The sequence below is a fragment of the Ixodes scapularis genome, unplaced genomic scaffold (genome assembly GCF_016920785.2).
Source record: "Ixodes scapularis isolate PalLabHiFi unplaced genomic scaffold, ASM1692078v2 PGA_scaffold1__304_contigs__length_218370807, whole genome shotgun sequence".
In the NCBI taxonomy this organism is placed as follows: Eukaryota; Metazoa; Arthropoda; class Arachnida; order Ixodida; family Ixodidae; genus Ixodes; species Ixodes scapularis.
The window spans coordinates 88,087,646-88,106,714 of NW_024609846.1; the positions used below are offsets into that span (position 1 = coordinate 88,087,646).

At 54.2% G+C, this 19,069-nt stretch overlaps 1 protein-coding gene across 1 annotated transcript in view; it reads right to left on the bottom strand.

The window, feature by feature from the left end:
• Positions 1-15,669: 15,669 nt before the first annotated feature.
• Positions 15,670-19,069, bottom strand: part of LOC8039230 (metabotropic glutamate receptor 6) — a 223,672-nt gene continuing 220,272 nt past the window's right edge. The window contains exons 7-8 of the mRNA XM_029972728.3: positions 17,289-18,536; positions 15,670-16,195 (exon numbers count right to left, since the gene is read on the bottom strand). Coding sequence (XP_029828588.2) covers positions 16,068-16,195; positions 17,289-18,536 — 1,376 coding nt within the window. The 3' untranslated portion in view covers positions 15,670-16,067. The remainder of the gene's footprint in view (positions 16,196-17,288; positions 18,537-19,069) is intronic.

Below are 19,069 nucleotides of genomic sequence, written 5' to 3' on the forward strand. Positions count from 1 at the left end.
CGTTTTCTACCATGAAAGGAAATTCGTAACCTGACTGCGCCGGCAGCAGGCAGTACGGACCCCGATGCTACTTGCAATTTCACGTTTGCTGACCGAAGATGTATCTTTCTCTTGTTACATTCCGCAAATACAGCATCCCCAATAAGCGATATGTTTGCTCCAGTATCTAAAAGAGCGGCTACTGGTATACCTAGTACATCCACAGTCATACGAGGTTCAAGAGACTTGGGTGTAGATTCGATTCTACTCACAGCTGGGATGAGCACTGTCGGTTCCTCGTTTAGTGAGGTTGTTCCTACCCCCGTCGACTGGTGCGAGTCCATTAGCGGCCGGCCATCCAGAGCGACCATCCTTGGTGTTGAGAACTTCAAAGCGGCTCTGACGCTGGGGATCGGGCCGGCCTTTGGCTGAAAGGGAATCGCATTAGGGTCCAACTCAAATGCAGTTGCTTCGGGTAGCGTAGGACCGCGAACGGTGGAAGCTGTTCGCCCGGGGATCAGTGCAAAGGCAGAAGCGCCGGGAGTCTCATGAGCGAGAATGTTGTTTGCTGGCCGCACGGGTGTCACTGCAACAGCAGGCACGCCGGGAGTCTCAAGACCGCGAACGGTGTGAGCTGGGCGCCCGGGTGTCGGTGTGAAAGCCGACACGCCGGGAGTCTCATGACGGGGAGTATTGTGAGCTGGCCGCCCGGGTGTCACTGCAACAGCAGGCACGCCGGGAGTTTCAAGACCGCGAATGGTGCGAGCTGGGCGCCCGGGTGTCGGTGTGAAAGCCGACACGCCGGGAGTCTCACGGCGAAGAGTGTTATGAGCTAGCCGCCCGGGTGTCTGTGCAAAAGGAGACACGCCGGGAGTCTCAAGACCGCGAACGGTGTGAGCTGGGCGCCCGGGTGTCGGTGTGAAAGCCGACACGCCGGGAGTCTCATGACGGGGAGTGTTGTGAGCTGGCCGCCCGGGTGTCACTGCAACAGCAGGCACGCCGGGAGTCTCAAGACCGCGAACGGTGTGAGCTGGGCGCCCGGGTGTCGGTGTAAAAGCCGACACGCTGGGAGTCTCACGGCAAAGAGTGTTATAAGCTAGCCGCCCGGGTGTCACTGCAACAGCAGGCACGCCGGGAGTCTCAAGACCGCGAACGGTGTGAGCTGGGCGCCCGGGTGTCGGTGTAAAAGCCGACACGCTGGGAGTCTCACGGCAAAGAGTGTTATAAGCTAGCCGCCCGGGTGTCACTGCAACAGCAGGCACGCCGGGAGTCTCAAGACCGCGAACGGTGTGAGCTGGGCGCCCGGGTGTCGGTGTGAAAGCCGACACGCCGGGAGTCTCATGACGGAGAGTGTTGTGAGCTGGCCGCCCGGGTGTCACTGCAACAGCAGGCACGCCGGGAGTCTCAAGACCGCGAACGGTGTGAGCTGGGCGCCCGGGTGTCGGTGTGAAAGCCGACACGCCGGGAGTCTCACGGCGAAGAGTGTTATGAGCTAGCCGCCCGGGTGTCACTGCAACAGCAGGCACGCCGGGAGTCTCAAGACCGCGAACGGTGTGAGCTGGGCGCCCGGGTGTCGGTGTGAAAGCCGACACGCCGGGAGTCTCATGACGGAGAGTGTTGTGAGCTGGCCGCCCGGGTGTCACTGCAACAGCAGGCACGCCGGGAGTTTCAAGACCGCGAACGGTGTGAGCTGGGCGCCCGGGTGTCGGTGTAAAAGCCGACACGCCGGGAGTCTCACGGCAAAGAGTGTTATAAGCTAGCCGCCCGGGTGTCACTGCAACAGCAGGCACGCCGGGAGTCTCAAGACCGCGAACGGTGTGAGCTGGGCGCCCGGGTGTAGGTGTGAAAGCCGACACGCCGGGAGTCTCATGACGGGGAGTGTTGTGAGCTGGCCGCCCGGGTGTCACTGCAACAGCAGGCACGCCGGGAGTCTCAAGACCGCGAACGGTGTGAGCTGGGCGCCCGGGTGTCGGTGTGAAAGCCGACACGCCGGGAGTCTCATGACGGGGAGTGTTGTGAGCTGGCCGCCCGGGTGTCACTGCAACAGCAGGCACGCCGGGAGTCTCAAGACCGCGAACGGTGTGAGCTGGGCGCCCGGGTGTCGGTGTAAAAGCCGACACGCCGGGAGTCTCACGGCAAAGAGTGTTATAAGCTAGCCGCCCGGGTGTCACTGCAACAGCAGGCACGCCGGGAGTCTCAAGACCGCGAACGGTGTGAGCTGGGCGCCCGGGTGTCGGTGTGAAAGCCGACACGCCGGGAGTCTCATGACGGGGAGTGTTGTGAGCTGGCCGCCCGGGTGTCACTGCAACAGCAGGCACGCCGGGAGTCTCAAGACCGCGAACGGTGTGAGCTGGGCGCCCGGGTGTCGGTGTGAAAGCCGACACGCCGGGAGTCTCATGACGGGGAGTGTTGTGAGCTGGCCGCCCGGGTGTCACTGCAACAGCAGGCACGCCGGGAGTCTCAAGACCGCGAACGGTGTGAGCTGGGCGCCCGGGTGTCGGTGTGAAAGCCGACACGCCGGGAGTCTCATGACGGGGTGTGTTATGAGCTAGCCGCCCGGGTGTCACTGCAACAGCAGGCACGCCGGGAGTCTCAAGACCGCGAACGGTGTGAGCTGGGCGCCCGGGTGTCGGTGTGAAAGCCGACACGCCGGGAGTCTCATGACGGGGAGTGTTGTGAGCTGGCCGCCCGGGTGTCACTGCAACAGCAGGCACGCCGGGAGTCTCAAGACCGCGAACGGTGTGAGCTGGGCGCCCGGGTGTCGGTGTAAAAGCCGACACGCCGGGAGTCTCACGGCAAAGAGTGTTATAAGCTAGCCGCCCGGGTGTCACTGCAACAGCAGGCACGCCGGGAGTCTCAAGACCGCGAACGGTGTGAGCTGGGCGCCCAGGTGTCGGTGTGAAAGCCGACACGCCGGGAGTCTCATGACGGGGAGTGTTGTGAGCTGGCCGCCCGGGTGTCACTGCAACAGCAGGCACGCCGGGAGTCTCAAGACCGCGAACGGTGTGAGCTGGGCGCCCGGGTGTCGGTGTAAAAGCCGACACGCCGGGAGTCTCACGGCAAAGAGTGTTATAAGCTAGCCGCCCGGGTGTCACTGCAACAGCAGGCACGCCGGGAGTCTCAAGACCGCGAACGGTGTGAGCTGGGCGCCCGGGTGTCGGTGTGAAAGCCGACACGCCGGGAGTCTCATGACGGAGAGTGTTGTGAGCTGGCCGCCCGGGTGTCACTGCAACAGCAGGCACGCCGGGAGTTTCAAGACCGCGAATGGTGTGAGCTGGGCGCCCGGGTGTCGGTGTGAAAGCCGACACGCCGGGAGTCTCACGGCGAAGAGTGTTATGAGCTAGCCGCCCGGGTGTCTGTGCAAAAGGAGACACGCCGGGAGTCTCAAGACCGCGAACGGTGTGAGCTGGGCGCCCGGGTGTCGGTGTGAAAGCCGACACGCCGGGAGTCTCATGACGGGGAGTGTTGTGAGCTGGCCGCCCGGGTGTCACTGCAACAGCAGGCACGCCGGGAGTCTCAAGACCGCGAACGGTGTGAGCTGGGCGCCCGGGTGTCGGTGTAAAAGCCGACACGCCGGGAGTCTCACGGCAAAGAGTGTTATAAGCTAGCCGCCCGGGTGTCACTGCAACAGCAGGCACGCCGGGAGTCTCAAGACCGCGAACGGTGTGAGCTGGGCGCCCGGGTGTCGGTGTGAAAGCCGACACGCCGGGAGTCTCATGACGGAGAGTGTTGTGAGCTGGCCGCCCGGGTGTCACTGCAACAGCAGGCACGCCGGGAGTCTCAAGACCGCGAACGGTGTGAGCTGGGCGCCCGGGTGTCGGTGTGAAAGCCGACACGCCGGGAGTCTCATGACGGAGAGTGTTGTGAGCTGGCACCCCGGGTGTCACTGCAACAGCAGGCACGTCGGGAGTCTCAAGACCGCGAACGGTGTGAGCTGGGCGCCCGGGTGTCGGTGTGAAAGCCGACACGCCGGGAGTCTCACGACGAAGAGTGAAAGTGTTATGAGCTGGCCGCCCGGTTGTCGATGCGAGAGCAGACATGCCGGGAGTCTCAAGACCGCGAACGGTGTGAGCTGAGCGCCCGGTTGTCGACGCGAACGCGGACACGCCAGGAGTCTCATGACGGAAAGTGTTGTGAGCTGGCCGCCCGGTTGTCGATGCACGAGCAGACACGCCGGGAGTCTCAACCCCGCGAACGGGGTGAGCTGGGCGCCCGGGTGTCCATGGAAAATCGGACACGTCGGGAGTCTCACAACGAGGAGTGTTATGAGGAAGAAAAAGTGATGGAGGGCCACCGAGGGTCGATAGAAAAGAGTCTGTCCCCGGAGCCCGTGTGAGCCTCCGGGAGGCCCGGAGGCGGCTGCGGCGACTCGATCTCGTGGATTGTGTTTTTGACGCGGCCGGCGGAGAGTAGAAATTTCTTACCACCGCCGGCCGTAGCCGTTTCCCTGTGTCTGAGGCGGCCGCTGCCGTTCGCTGCAGTCCCGGTGTATGTGTCCTGGCTGGTCGCATCGAAAACAACGGGGTGTGACCCGCTCGTCGGCTTCGTGCGGTGTCCCGCTCTCTTTTGCCTCTCCCAAGCTCCGCGTTACCGGTCCAGAGGACAAGAAGTCATCTTGACCAATGGAGGGGCTGTAGCGTTGTGATTGCGTGCCTTCGTAACCGCTGCACCTCCGTGATTCGTATGCACGAGGATCTAGGGTTCGTGATTCGTATGCACAAGGATCTGGGGTTCGGGGGACGGGCGTCTGATTGGAATCGTCTTGTTCTCTCTCGACTCTATGTGCACTTGCGTTTCCAGACCACGCAAATGATGGTACCAGAGTCATGTTCTGCGGTGGAGGGGGTCGGTATCTTAGTTCCGCGAGGATGTCGGCCTGGATGGTGATCGCGTCCCGTGCCATCTCGTCTAAATTCGTAAAGGTACGTCCCCTGAGATGGGGATGGAAACGCGGGTGGCTTTGGCAGATGGCGCGTTGTACTTTCTCCGCGTCCGGTGCCGCGGCGTCGGCGATATCGTACAGGCCCTGGAGAGCCCTTGCAAACTCAATAAGTGACTCTTCCGGGTGCTGTGTGCGCGCGCGCAGCTCGTCCTTAATCCGCACGCTGTAATCCGGAGGCAGGAACTCCATCCTAAATCGTGCCTCAAAATCTGACATACTTGTGAATTTAGTTTGTCTTTGCCTCCACAGTGCTGCACTGTCTGTCAGTGCAACCGGCAAAAGGCGGGTGAGGATGGTTTCGCCGTCAATTCCCGACGCAGCTTGGTAGTCCCGCAGTTCCGAGACGAACATCGCGACTGACTTTCTATCTGCGTACCCCGAAAAAACCGGAACGCTAAGCGAGAGTCTTAGGAAGTCCCTGGGGGGCGTACTTCCAGCAGGAGTGGGTCTTGAGCGCATCATCTGCTCTCGTTGTATATTAAGAAGCATGGTCATGGCCACTCTTAGTTCTGCTAGACCACACTCTAATGATGCGCCTACCGGGTCTGAGACTGCAGGCTTAGAGTCTGGTTTTATGTCTCTGGCGGCGTTATCCGCGAGTGCACCGAGCGTCAAAAGGTCGTCCTCACTCACGTTCCTGTCGGCGTCCTCTGTAGACGGCATCGTGTTGTAGTGGAGACTTCCGCAGGTAGATGAACTTAGGCTTGCGAAGAAACGCCCCCTCAACTGTGGGCAAACTCGGGAACGCAAAATTGACTATGTAAAACGTAAGAACGAACCCAGTTTGCTGCCATCCTCCCAGACGAGCAGCATATCACGTCTGGGCGCCAGTGTGGGATTTCCCTTGCTGCTACCCGTCTCGGAGAATGACACAGCACACCGGTTCAACAACACGTAAACATTTAATGACAGCTATCGCCTGCTCCGCGATCCCAACCGCCCCCGCGCATCCGCTGCGACGGCCTTTTATCAGCGGCGGAGCGCCGCTCGCGTGGCCAGTTGCCCTTGGCCCCCTCGTGGTCAAGATGACCACTTATGATTGTCGGAGGGGCAGCCTGGGCCAACCGCTTGGAATCGCCAGGTTGCCCACAACGTATAAGGCAGAAGCCGTCCAGAGCCGACAACTTCACAATGTCGTCACATGCCGCGCGCGTTCGGTACCACGGGGCGCCCCCGTCGGGGGAGGAGGCTTCTGCGTTGTCCGCTTAAAACATGACGAACTCATATTTCGTTACTCCCTCCGTGTCCGCTGGGTTGCCCGAACCACAAGACACGTGAAAACCTCTAAAGAAGGTATACATGCTCAGATAGGATCGCAGGGCCCCGTTAAGCCCTGTCCGGTCTGTTGTATTGGGTCGAAAAGTACTAAACTATTTTTGTCCGACCTCAGAGGAGTGTCGGAGTCGAGCAGGCGGCGGCGCAGAGCCAGCGGAGCGCCACGTTAGGACTCGCGCTGTGATTTCTTTTCGGAGCGGAAGCGCAGTGTGTCGTCTGCATCTGTTGGCTCTTGTTTCTCCACGCCACGTCATATGCTACATTTAAGTATTTGCAATTTTATCAGACCATTCGCATTTCCTTATAGCGAGTTCGTTTCACGGCACTCGTGCTCACGCGTGCCCACTCGCAGCGTGGAACGGGTTCGTTTCGGCCGGCGCTCCACGAGTGGTTGCACTCTCCGAGTTCGTTTCAGCGCTGACACCCCACGCGTGCATGCACTCGCTGCACCGAGAAAATCGGGAGTGCGCTAAATGCAATCCCGTCATGCCTCGCTCCGGCGGGGCCGGCGAGGAGCGGGAGCAGACGACGAGAGTTCGTCTGCTACGATGTGTCGCGGAACCGAACGGGAAAAAAAGTAGATTTTTTGATAGAAATCGCGTCCCGCGGGAAACGAAATCAAACGCGAGCTTGAATTGTGAGCGCCTGCTATTTCACGGAGGAAGCAATTGACAACCCGTGATTTATTTGCAGGTTTTAAATCGCTCTGTTGCCGTACAAACGCTGTAATATACCAGTGTGTAAGGAAATGCTCAGAACAAACGCAACAGCGGCCCCCGAGATGTCGATCACCATCCGTGCGCGGGTGAAAAATTTAACATTTATCGATAAAACTCCCCCAGCAGAAACCTCTGACTGCCCAATAAGCATCAGAGAAAACTAAAGATGGTGACTTTACCTGAGGATTGGGCAACATCGTCATGTTTAACATTTACCTACGCAGCTAACTTGCCCCGTCGTATTTTGTTCGAGAAAGCTCTCGTTCTCGACGCCCTCACCAAGGCTAATATCTAATCCACCTATAATGACGATCCAAATCGAAAGTCCCAGTTTCCAACAGGCTAGTTTTAAGCCGTACCCTTTCAGTGGTTCACGCATAATACCATGCTCAAACGGATCAAGCTTTTGCTCGGACAGCATCATCAGTTTTCTTCAATGTAAACGGTTATAATGATTGAAAGATCGCAACCAGCTGCTTTGTAGACAGCTGGTTGCGGAAATTTACGCCGTCTGTAACTATCTCTACGGCAGTCGAGCTGCTTGAAGACATCGCAACTATAAACTACAGGTTGCGGTTGCCAATATTTGTAAATAAACGTTGGTAGCGACTGCATTCTCGCATTCCCACGCATCTCGGAACAGAAAGGCGCTAGTTTCGGTTGGAAGTCGGTACCTTTTCTACAACATAGATGGCGGCAGCATCAGTCTTCTGCACGCGGTGCATTTGGCGAGTTCGTTTGAGTCCAGTTTTCCGTGCAACACTCTGTGAGTGCGATGCATTCTGGGAGAGAACTCGAACGGTGCCAGTGCGTGTGAAACGAACTCGCTATTAGTTTCAAAGTATAGAAACGAAATCTTCTCGGTGAATGTCTCTCTCTTCCAGTGTACTCAAAAGGTTTTCTGCACGAAATCCGTTTGTGTCTAAATTGTTTACGGCCGTCCGCTTCTCATCGTTTCCGTAAGGGTTCGTCCCCTTCACATTCGTTAAGCGGATTTATTCCAAGTCCCTCGAGTTTCGCATTTTGACGATAGCTTCGCGGAATCAGGATGATTTTGCCTTGAGAGTTACTGGCGGCAGCGCGCGGTCGGTAGCGGTCCCTCCGAAGACGAAGGCCTGACGAGGGTATTTTGGACAAAACAGTTATCGGCCATCACTATGGCGTCATTCTAATTCTCAAGTAAGCTCCGCGTGTAACTACCAAGTCAAAGCCGATTCTCGGCGTTCTTCGAGGCCCGTTAGTGGACGTCCCCATTCTAGCAGAGAAAGTGCGTAGTATTTTCAGCTTCGGTGCATGCGAGTGCCAATGCACTAAATCCTAGGCAATGAATCCAGATCACCACCCTGCATCCAAGAGATACTAAAGGCGGGGGCTATCTAGAGTGTGATACTTTTCCTGTGTTTTTTTAAGAAGAAAATAAATTCAGTACCGCGTATCATCAAAATGAAATATTTTACGTGAGCCAATGTTTTAACGCTTACCACAGGGAGCCAAACCTGTGCGAGCAGGCGCGTAAAACTCTTTCAAAGAATCATACTAAAAACAAATCTTAACTTCGGTTAGGATCTCGATTCCGCGTCCACCACAGGTACGTTATTTTCACAAATGACAGGAAATGTAACCTCCGTTTCGGCGTTATTGTTAAACATCGCAGGCAAATGAGCAAGAGTTGCGAGAAATGGCACCGCGAGCAGAGACGGACGAGGAGTGTCGTCTGCTTCTGAACGGACGCTGAACTGACTCCGGAGCCGTTGCAAGATTTTAAGGAACTGGGTCCGAACTCGTTCAGAACTGGTATGAATCGAACGCGCCAGTGCCGCGGCCGTGCAACTTCCGGTTGAATCGATTGCGCCAGTTTCTGCACGGCTGAACGAGTTCAGCCAGTTCAGGCGAATCGAACAGACCTACACTGTAAGAAATGCCTGGGCGCCTATTTACCTGCAAAACACTCAAACAGCCAATCATTGCAATCTAGGAAATCAGTTTAGCGAATAAAGAGGCAGAACATCCGTTTAGACCTAAAAATGAAGTCTGCGCTGTGGCATTACGCAATGCGAAGCGTAAGTCATGCTTGCATTGCGCAATCCCACTGCGCAGTCATATTTTGAAGGTCTAAACGGATGTTCCGCCTCATCGTTCGCTGAGCTGATTTCCTAGGTCACAATGATGGGATCTTTGAGTGTTTAGTAGAGACGCAGGCATTCGTTAGTATGTAACGAGGCTTGGAAGACTGACGTAGCCATTTCAATCATGGCGTCACTACCTCGGCAGCGTGTCCCTGGTGCTTGCGCCGACAACCCAACAAAAAAAAAAAAACGCGGCCAAAAAAAAAAAAACAACAAAAAACGTTTAGCCTTTTTACTTTCGTGAAGAAGGAAGACCAGCGGAGCTGTACTCGATACACTGGGGCAACGCGCACGCGCCCGTTTCCCGCTTCTTCTCGATCGACACGCCGCCGATCGTTGATACGTCTCCGACGACCCAGAGTCGGTCGCACACGGCGCGCGTGACGACAAATGGGTTCTCCACAAACTCCCTCCGGAACATCGCCGTCACGCCCGGGAACTGTTCAACCGGCGTGGAGTGCAGTAGTCGCCGGGCCTCGCGCTTGCGCTTGGCCTCCGTGGCACGATCGTCGTACGTGGCGTTGGCCCGCCGGCGACCTTTACATCGCTGGTTCTGTTCTTGGCGGCGGCTTTCCGGGCGACCGATGTGCTCTTTTTGGACAAGGGAATCTGAAGCGCTCGATGCAGTGGAAGTCGAGGCGACAGCGGCTTTGCGGCGGTTACGGACCCACTCGCGCTGCTACTTATGTCGCCACTCCTTCCGCAGCCAGTCTTCTTTTCCCGAAAGCGCACGCGGCTGACCCATCCTGAGTCAAAACCGAAACTGATAAGAGCGTGGGAAACCGCGCCAAACAGAGGAGAGCGAAGAAACACACGTGACGAGCGCTGCGCTCGTTACGTGTGCTTCTTCTTTGTCGTCGTCTGTTTTTCGCGCCTGTTTCCTACGATTAATTCCAACCAAAGCGCCTCCCAACAATCCATTCTTCTATGATAGCTGGAAAGGTTAGCGCCATCTACAAGCGACGTCGGCGACCATACCGGTTGTGTGCTTGCCGCCGTCGCTTATAGATGGCGGTAGTTGCCAAGAGGCGTTTTCGTCGACAAGTATTTTGTACCGGACGCGATCCTTGGGAACCTAGCCCTTAACAGCTCCGCTGTAAAAAAGCAAAGATAAGGTTAGACGTGTTCGTTTGGTCGTGACGAGTTGAAGGTGTTTGAATGCTTGCCAACTTTATTTCGTTTTGTAGAATGACCGATGGGGGGGGGGGAGCAGTGCTTTCGTGCGAAATAAAGCTTGAAAACAACCCGGTAGAGGCAGACCTTGCAAGTGATGTTTTTACAGTTAGCTGTTAAGGGCTAGGTTCCCGCGGATCGTGTCCGGTACAAAACACTTGTCGACAAAAACGCCTCTGGACAGCTACCGCCATCTATAAGCGACGGCGGGAAGCACACAACCAGTATGGTTGCCGCCGTCGCTGGTAGATGGTGCCAACCTTTTCAGCTATCATAGAAGAATAGATAGTTGGTGGGAATTCATCTTAGGAAACAGCGCGAAAAACAGACGACGACAAAGAAGCACACGTAACGAGCACAGCGCTCGTCACGTGTTTCTTCGTCCTCCTCTGTTTTGCGCACTGTTTCCTACGCTCTTATCAGTTTCGGTTTGGACTCAGGATGGGTCGGCCGCGTGTCCTTTCGGGGAAAGAAGACTAGCTGCGGAAGGAGCAGCGACGTACGCAGCAGCGCGAGTGGGTCCGTAACCGCCGCAAAGCCGCTGTCGCCTCGACTTCCACTGCGTCGAGCGCCTCCGATTCCCTTGCCAAAGAAGAGCACATCGCTCGCCTGGAAAGCCGCCGCCGAGAACAGAACCAGCGACGTAAAGGGCGCCGGCGTGCCAACGCCACGGACGACGATCGTGCCACGGAGGCCAAGAGCAAGCGCGAGGATCGGCGACGACTGCACCCCTTGCCGGCTGAACAGCTCCCGGGCACGACGGCGATGTTCCGGAGGGAGTTCGTGGATTACCCGTTTGGAGTCACGTGCGCCGTGTGCGTCCGACTCTGGGTCGCCGGAGACGTATCCACGACCGGCGACGTGTTGGACGAGAAGAAGCGGGAAACGGGCGCGTGCGCGTTGCGGCAGTATGTCGAGTACAGCTCCGCTGGTCTTCCTTTTTCACGAGAGTGAAAAGGATGGAACTTTTTTTTTCCTTTATCGAGCTTAGCGAGTGATGTCGAACGTCAATGGCCGTGCAGTCACGTTGGCCAAGAGGGCCGGGAAACTCGTTTTCGCGACTGCGTGCCTGCGTCACCGGTGCAGTGCGATGTCTTTGGACCTCGTTGCTGTTTGTGCCACTTAAATTAAAACAATAGAGCTAAGAATTCGAGCAGGGTAGAAAAGAAGCTGAAAAGGAACCAACGTCAGCGGAGACGTTTTCTCGAGGTCAGCTTCTGACTGAACCATTTTCCCAGCGTCTGGCCTTGAATCGAACAGAGCGTTATTCTTTTGTATGTGTTTAAATGGCGCTGAGAACGTTGGCTTATCTTCCCGAAAGTATTTCGCCGCGGAAACGATCTATTGCAATCTAGAATGGAATTTTATACCCCGTGTTAAGTTTTCATTATCAGTATACCATACCGGTAGGGTCACGTGGAAATATTGCATGGAAATGCCGCTTGAGAAGCTTCCGAATTGTTCGAGCTGCCGGCCCCTTTTTATGCGGACCTGAACCAACACCACCTGTTTACAGGATGAGGGTAAGGTCGAAGGTAGTACAGCGAACGCTGGAGGGGAGGCAACCTGCTTTCCAGCGCTCGCTCTGCTCAAGTGGATAGAGGTGGGAAAAGATAGCACTTTAGCCTTAACCTGTCACCGCCAATAGGTGGCGTAGCCCGAGCTGTGTAATTCGTATTTGAGCTCGGGGATCTAGATAACATCTCTCTCAAAGGTTGCCATGTCGATCCTTAACCAGCTCGCCTGCCTACTTGCTTTAACTTCGCCAACAACTACGTAATGGCTGGGAAACTTTCGCCGTTTGAAGCGGGCCCAAGACACTCGAAGAAGGGCCAAGATGTCTTTAAACGAGACGTCGTTTTCTCATCATACGAATTAATAGAAGACCAGCGATTTTGTTTCTAGTGTGAGTCCGGAAAAGGTTATTTTTGTTCCGGATCGCGTGAAAGAGCGTCTCACGGCACATGGTTCTGGCATTAGGGAGTTTTAGAATACGGGGCTCCAAGACTTGGGGTTCCCCCCGGCGGCTTGGGGTGTCGCACAGTGCATAAGGAGTCCTTCTGCGCAAGCGCGGTTCAGCGCCCCAAACTGCTTGGGGGGGGGGGGGGGGGGGCTCCAGGCACGTAGCCAGGGGGGAGGCCCATGGGGCCTGCCCCCCCCCCCCCAAAAAAAAAAAAAATCTTCCGTTTTGCTGGGACCTCCACTCCCCCTCCCCCTCATACAGCATTCTGTCATGGGCGGCCCCCCCACCCCCCCCCCTCCCCCCCACCCCGAAACAAAATTCTGGCTACGTGCCTGGGGGGCTCCTATATTAAAACTCTCTATTGACTGTGCTATGACGGCAGCTTCTTACCTGCTATTCTTGGTATTTTTTTTCATGAACGCGTGCTGTCGGCATTGGGTACTAGAAATAATGGTATCACCCTAAAAAGAAGGACATTGAGACGCCCTAACCCAAGCGACCCTGTGTGAGGTCGTCATTGGCGTCTCTAGTGACATAAATGCAGTGTTGTAGGCGTTATCGAAAAAAAAGTAAAGAATTACATTACTCGTTACTTGCCAATTAAAAGAACGCTTTACTGACCTACGTTAACTAAGAAGAAAAGGAGTACGCGTTACCGATACCGATCAAAAGTAACGCACGTTACTTTCGCCTTACTTTTCTAAATTATGAGTTAACACGTTTTACTATTTTCGGCGTTACAGGTATGCAGAAGCGCCATATTCCAAGAAACATTAAGTTCAAGCTGAAACCGAACATAATTACTTTATCTTCCTTACAATTTCACCTAAATACTCACGAGAAAAAAACTCAAAAAGAAACGGAAAGAACTCGAAAATTCATAATTCATAAAACACGAAAAAAACTTCTGTGCAATATCTTTAAGTCTTGGGAAGAAAAAGTAAGGAGCAACGTAACTGCGTTACCCGTTACTTCAAATAAGTAAGTTAAGTTCGTCACGCGTTACTGTTTATAAAAAAAACAAGTACGTTACTACGTTTCCAAGAAAACCAACGCGTTACCGGTAATGCCGTTACTTATAACGCTTTACAGCCAACACTGCATGAATGACTAGGCGTAGAAGACTCTACGAGCTAATGAGACCAATCAAACAGCGTCAAAAGGGGAAAGCACTGGGCCTTTACTGTTTATGATTGGTTAAGCAATTCTAAAACACGCACAGAAACATGAGCAAATGCATGATAGTGCGCTCTTGATGCTGTCTGATTGGTCACATCAGCTCGTAGCGTCGGCTGCATCTGGAGTTAGGGTGAAACGAAGTATAACTAAAAGCACCATCCTAATGAACTGGCAGTTGCTGGTCTAGGCTTCTTCGGCTGCTCACATAAACAAGTAATTCTTCTTCTCACTTTTCTTTTTCTTGAACAAAACGTATTTCGCTTAGAAATTACAGAAAAGATGCAAGCGAGCTGATGAACTTTCAACACTGTAAAACCCGAGACGTAGGACAAAAGGAGAAGAAAAAAGGGGGAAACACAGACACAGGTCTCAACCTGTGTCTGTGTCGTCCCCTGTTGTGTTGTCCCCTTTTTTATTCTCCTTTTGTCCTACGTCTCCGGTTTTACAATGTTGTATTTAGCTTTGTCACTATGCAACAATGACACGAAATCTCGAAAGAAGAAAATTACATATGCTCAAAAACACTATGGTTATTGTGGTAAGATATGTAGCAGAGCACTGCATGGCCCGGCCGGCCCAGCCCGAAGGCCCGAACCCGGCCCGGCCCGCGGGCTGGGCTCGGGCCGGGTAACACGCATTTTCTGAGGCTCGCGCCGGGCTCGGGCTTAAACAAAATATTTTTAGGGCCGTGTCGGCCCGCGCCGGCCCGGGCCATGGTTGGGCAGTCGTGCGCCGCAAATTCTAGATAGTTGATAATAAAAAGTGTACTCAGTGATAGTTTAGGTTCAATGAAAACAAACAAGCAAAATGAAAAATCACCACGATGTCGTTAAGAAAAAAAATCAAATAAGTCCTTTTGCACTTGGAAAGCCTTCACGTGAATAAAAGGGAACGTACGGTTAGTGGTCGTACTGCACTCGCTAAATTTTTCATCTACGGCTAAGAGACCGATCACCGGTTGAGGCTTACTACCATCAAGGCTGTATAGACATACAATGCAAGGCATTTTTTTTCCACCAGCATAGTGGGAATGTACGGTCAGGAAAACGAGGGCACTCCAGTCGCAGGGTACTGCATGAATGTCTTTTTCTTCTGCTTTTCAAACTTAAACAAAAAAAAAACAAAAAAAACGTGAGCTTGATTTTTCACTTTGTGGAGGGGGCCTTACTATGCCACCAAAGATAAGCTAACTACCATAGATAATTTTATGCTTATACAGCCTTTTGAAGATGCACTAGCGGGATTGTGATTGTTTTTTTCACAAAACACGTAGAGGAAAGTTCTCTGTAAAACGAATTGAACAACGAAAAGTCCAATATCTCTTCAAGAAATGCATACAGTAAATAAAATATTGCCCACTTCTTTTTTCTGAGAAGTAATTATGACGTGCATATTTCACCCATATTCTCAAAAATGCATCGTCAAAATAAAAATACTTACTGTGTAAAAAAATAGATTGAACTTTAAAATAAATTTAAAGCAAATATACTCGCTTTATGCTTACAAAGTTTATAGGTTATCGTCTGTGAACTTCGGGCTTATGTGTAATATCTGTCGGGCTGAGGCGGAGCTCAGGCTTATATTTAAAAAAAAAGCCGTTTAAACTCTGTAACGCCGAATTAGAGCGCAGCTCTTGAGGAGGAGGATGGAAGGGTACTGAGGGGAGGGTATACGCCTCCTTCCTTCTCCTCACCTCGTCATCCTGCCTGTTACTCCTCCCCTCCTCCTCCTCCTCTCCCCCCCCCCCGTGAGGTCACGTGAACCCCGTGAGGTCACGTGGCCCCCGCGGCGTCACGAAAGTCACGTGACCTGACGGTTACGCCGACGCCGGCGGCGCCCAAGCCGGAAACGAAGCTGCGCTCTAAAACAACTTGCCAGGCTCGGGCCGGGCTCAAGCTTCGGTCTAAAATTCTGCCAGGCCCGGGGCGGGCCCGGGCAGTGTCTCTTCTGGGACGGGTCCGGGCCAGGCCTACAAAAATAAATATTCTATCCGGCTCGGGCCGGGCCCAGGCCGTGCCCCTATCGGGGCGGTCAGGCTAGGCCTAGAAATTCTGACCCGTGCAGTGCTCTAACATGTAGTACTATTCCGATTTTCTCCTGTTGAGCCAGACCACTTGGGCGCATTAATATATCGTCAGATTAACAACCGCAGTATATCCATCCAGGAGGCACAAGTTCTTGAAAGGTAGGCTCGAAATAGCGAAGACGGAGTAAACACAGTCACGCGCACCACGCCGTTTCTGAACGACAAATAGCGAGCGAGCAAATGGCACGCGCCATCTGCGCACGTGTACACTCACGGGCCGCGTGTGGCAAAAAAAGAGAGCTCTCCTTTATTCACAAGGTTTCGGTGTATAAGCGCACCAACGATCCAAGAGACGATATGACGGCGCAGTGTGAGTACGGCAGACGCTTGTATACGCTCGTGTGTATATAGATTGATGTAGAAATAGAGAAAAGAATATCTGCGCGGCAGTGATCACAGAGCGTGCCGGGAGTCCCACGTCGGGGGCGCTCGGCGTCGGCGTTCTCGTCCGTTTGTTTGGGCAAAGGGCGGCCAACACACTTGGTCCGCTGGGGTTGGGACCCCGGAACGGGGTTCCGGGACCCTTTGGGTCTTGGCTCAATGGTCCACTCGAAGCAGGAAGAGGCGCCCGCTAGTCGTCGCCGATGCTGCTGTCTCTCGTGCGTGTCGATGCTGACCCCCCCGGTCAGAGCTGAACGTCCTTGTCCCACAGGGCGGAGTCCTGGTCGTCGGTTTGCGTGGCACAGCTGGCTCGGCTGTTTGTGGACACTAACGAACAGGCGGACCGCTGCTTGTCACTCATCTCGTAGTCCACTGCGAAGACAAAAGAACGGAAGAAGCCACTTGTCAATCCACCCTCCTGCTCCAGCGCTGTTCGCGTGCGGCCCGATCGGGGTGAAGATGGCTGGTTCATGCTACGAATATTTCGCGACTTAAATTACTTTATTTTTACGCGGTGATGGTCTTGACGCAAACAACGTAGCATTAAATGGTGTATGTTCAAATGTGAGGGCACACCTTGAGGTGTCTTTCAACGTTCCGATCCACCCTCTTTCGAAAGTGAGTTGCTTTCTTCTAAAACGATTAGTAATTCGATTACCTTTCAAACCATTGTTAAAGCAATTAGCTTTTGAAACGACTATTAAAGTGACTATTAAAAAGATTAGCTTTCAAAATGTTTATTGAAGCCAATAGTTTTTCTATGATCTTTAAGCAACTCTTCCTGGCCGTTCATTTTCCCCGTTAACTTAAGCGGGGAAAATGATGTCACGACTTTATGTCAGGTGACATATAAACAAATTCTGTTTCGCCACTGGATTTAGCGGAAAATTTACGTCACATTACCTCAACACCAATTCAGTTTCCCCGCTATATTTAGCGGGGAAATGACGTTATATAACTTCATGTCAAGTGAGGTATACACAAATTTAATTTCCCCGTTAAGTTTAGCGAAAAATTGACATCACTGTGATACGATGTCACGAGACCTATATATAAATTCAAATTCCCCTCAAAACGTCAGCAGAAAAACAATTTTTTTTGACGTTACGTGAAGTTGAGGTTAATCCGATTTCCCAGCTAAACGTAGCGGTGAAAATTGCGTCACATGATGTCACGTTACCTACACACAAATTCAGTTCATCGGCTAAATTTAGCGGGTAAACTTACATGTGACCGGCCGCGGTTCTTTCATTTGTGTTTGCAGCTAATCGCTTATTTAGACAACAACATAGCTTGTTCTGTCCAAAGTCTTTTTTTCTACATCGATTAGCCATTAAAACGTCGTAACGGGTAAAGTCACATGGAGTCATCGTGGTCTTGCTGATACACTTCTATGGTAGGTAAAACTATGCCGGTGTAAACTTTGTACGCGATGCCCGCCAGTAAGACAAGAGGAAGCACGCACCGTCCGACTGCGTGGCGGACTCGACGCGGTGCTGCTGCTGATTCTTGAGCGTGCCGTACTTGGCCATGATGGATTGCCGCACGTTCTTCTCCGGATGAAGGAGAATGATGTACAACTTGGGCACGAAGAGGCAGGCCAGCGTCACGCTGGCGCTCAGGCTCACGGCCACGGCCATGCTGGTCAGGTTGAGGTTCACGTGGCGCCAGGTGGTCAGGTAGATGGGCAGGAAGGCCAGCCAGATGACGCAGGTCGTGTACATCGCGAATCCGATGTACTTAGACTCGTTGAAGGCCTCCGGAATCTTGCGCGTGAGCACGGCGTACACCGTGCACACGGCCACCAGGCAGAGCGGGTAGGCGAGCGCCAGCGCGTAGCCAGCTCGCTGCACGGACGCCAGGCAGACGAGCTGGTTGTCCTCGCGCGTCGGGTGGTGGTGCACAGCGCGGGGCGGCCTCAGCGCCAGCCAGAGCGCGGCCACGAGCCCCTGCACGGACACCAGGGCCCCGCAGAGCGCCAGCTGGGATCGCGGCGAGATGCAGCCTGGTCGCTGGGCGCTGCGGCGCCCCGCCCGGAAGATGCGCGCGATCCTGTCCGTCTTGGCCAGGATGGCCGAGTACACCACGGCGAAGCAGAGGCCCAGCGCGGCCCGCTGCGCACCGCACACAGCGGCGCTGGGCCTCTGAACCAGCAGCAGCGCCGTGCCGTGGCAGAGCAAGATGCCCGCCAGCAGCACGCAGCTTAGTTCGCGGCCTGAGGCCCTGACCACGGGCGTGTCCCTGTAGGCCAGGAACACAGCGAGCACGGCCAGGGCCGCCAGCGCGCCCAGCGACGCCAGGGCGAGGGCGGCGGCGGCCCAGGGAGAGCCAGGGCTCATGTGCGACTCCGGGACCGGCAAGCAGCGCTCGTGGAACGGGTCCGGCAACGTGCCCGGAGCACACTCGGCGCAGCCGCCGGACACCAGGAACTGGTAGTCGGTGCAGCGCAGGCAGTGCCAGCAGCAGGACTCGCCCTCGACAAGTCGCGTCGCCCAGCCGCGGGGGCAGGGCTCGCTGCACACGGAGCGCGGCATGGCGGGGTCGTCTAGACGGAACTGGAGCTGGCTCATGTCCAGTCGCAGGGAGCCGTCTCTGTAGTCGCCCACCGGCACCCACCGGTAGTCGCCCCGCCGCACCTGCTTGAAGTGCAGGATGTTGTAGCGCGCGGGGCCATCGCCGTGCTCCGAGAAGCGGAACGTCTCGCCGCTCAGCCCTGCGTTGGTGGAGTCCACACGTGGACCTCAGGAGGATGCACCTTGCCATATACAGTACACTATCGAATGTCTTGCGTTACTCCACGTATGACTTAAAGGGACGGACGCCCCTGGGTAATGATTTGGTTGAAACATATGAAATTACTAGTCTATAATTCATTATTTCTTTCCCATGTGAACTATTGCCGTCTATTTTGAGAAAATAGAACAAATGCACATCTCACTAAAATGCATGTCCTTCAAAAAAAGAAAAAAAAAGAAATGTTGCGAAAACATTTGTACTGTCTTATTTGACGATCCTAGTGCGTCTTTTTTTAGAGCCTGTGTCACATGCCTGTGTATTGCCTGTATCAATACCAACTTGGTGTAACTTATAAATCACATGCAGAAAAAAAATGCTCATATATTTATGGAACTCGCATCCCTAACATCAAGAGTGACCGCAGATTTCACCCGGAACACGGAATACTGGATGCTCCAAATTTATGTAAAAAAACAAAAGAACTATGGCGAGCAAATGATATAAACTACA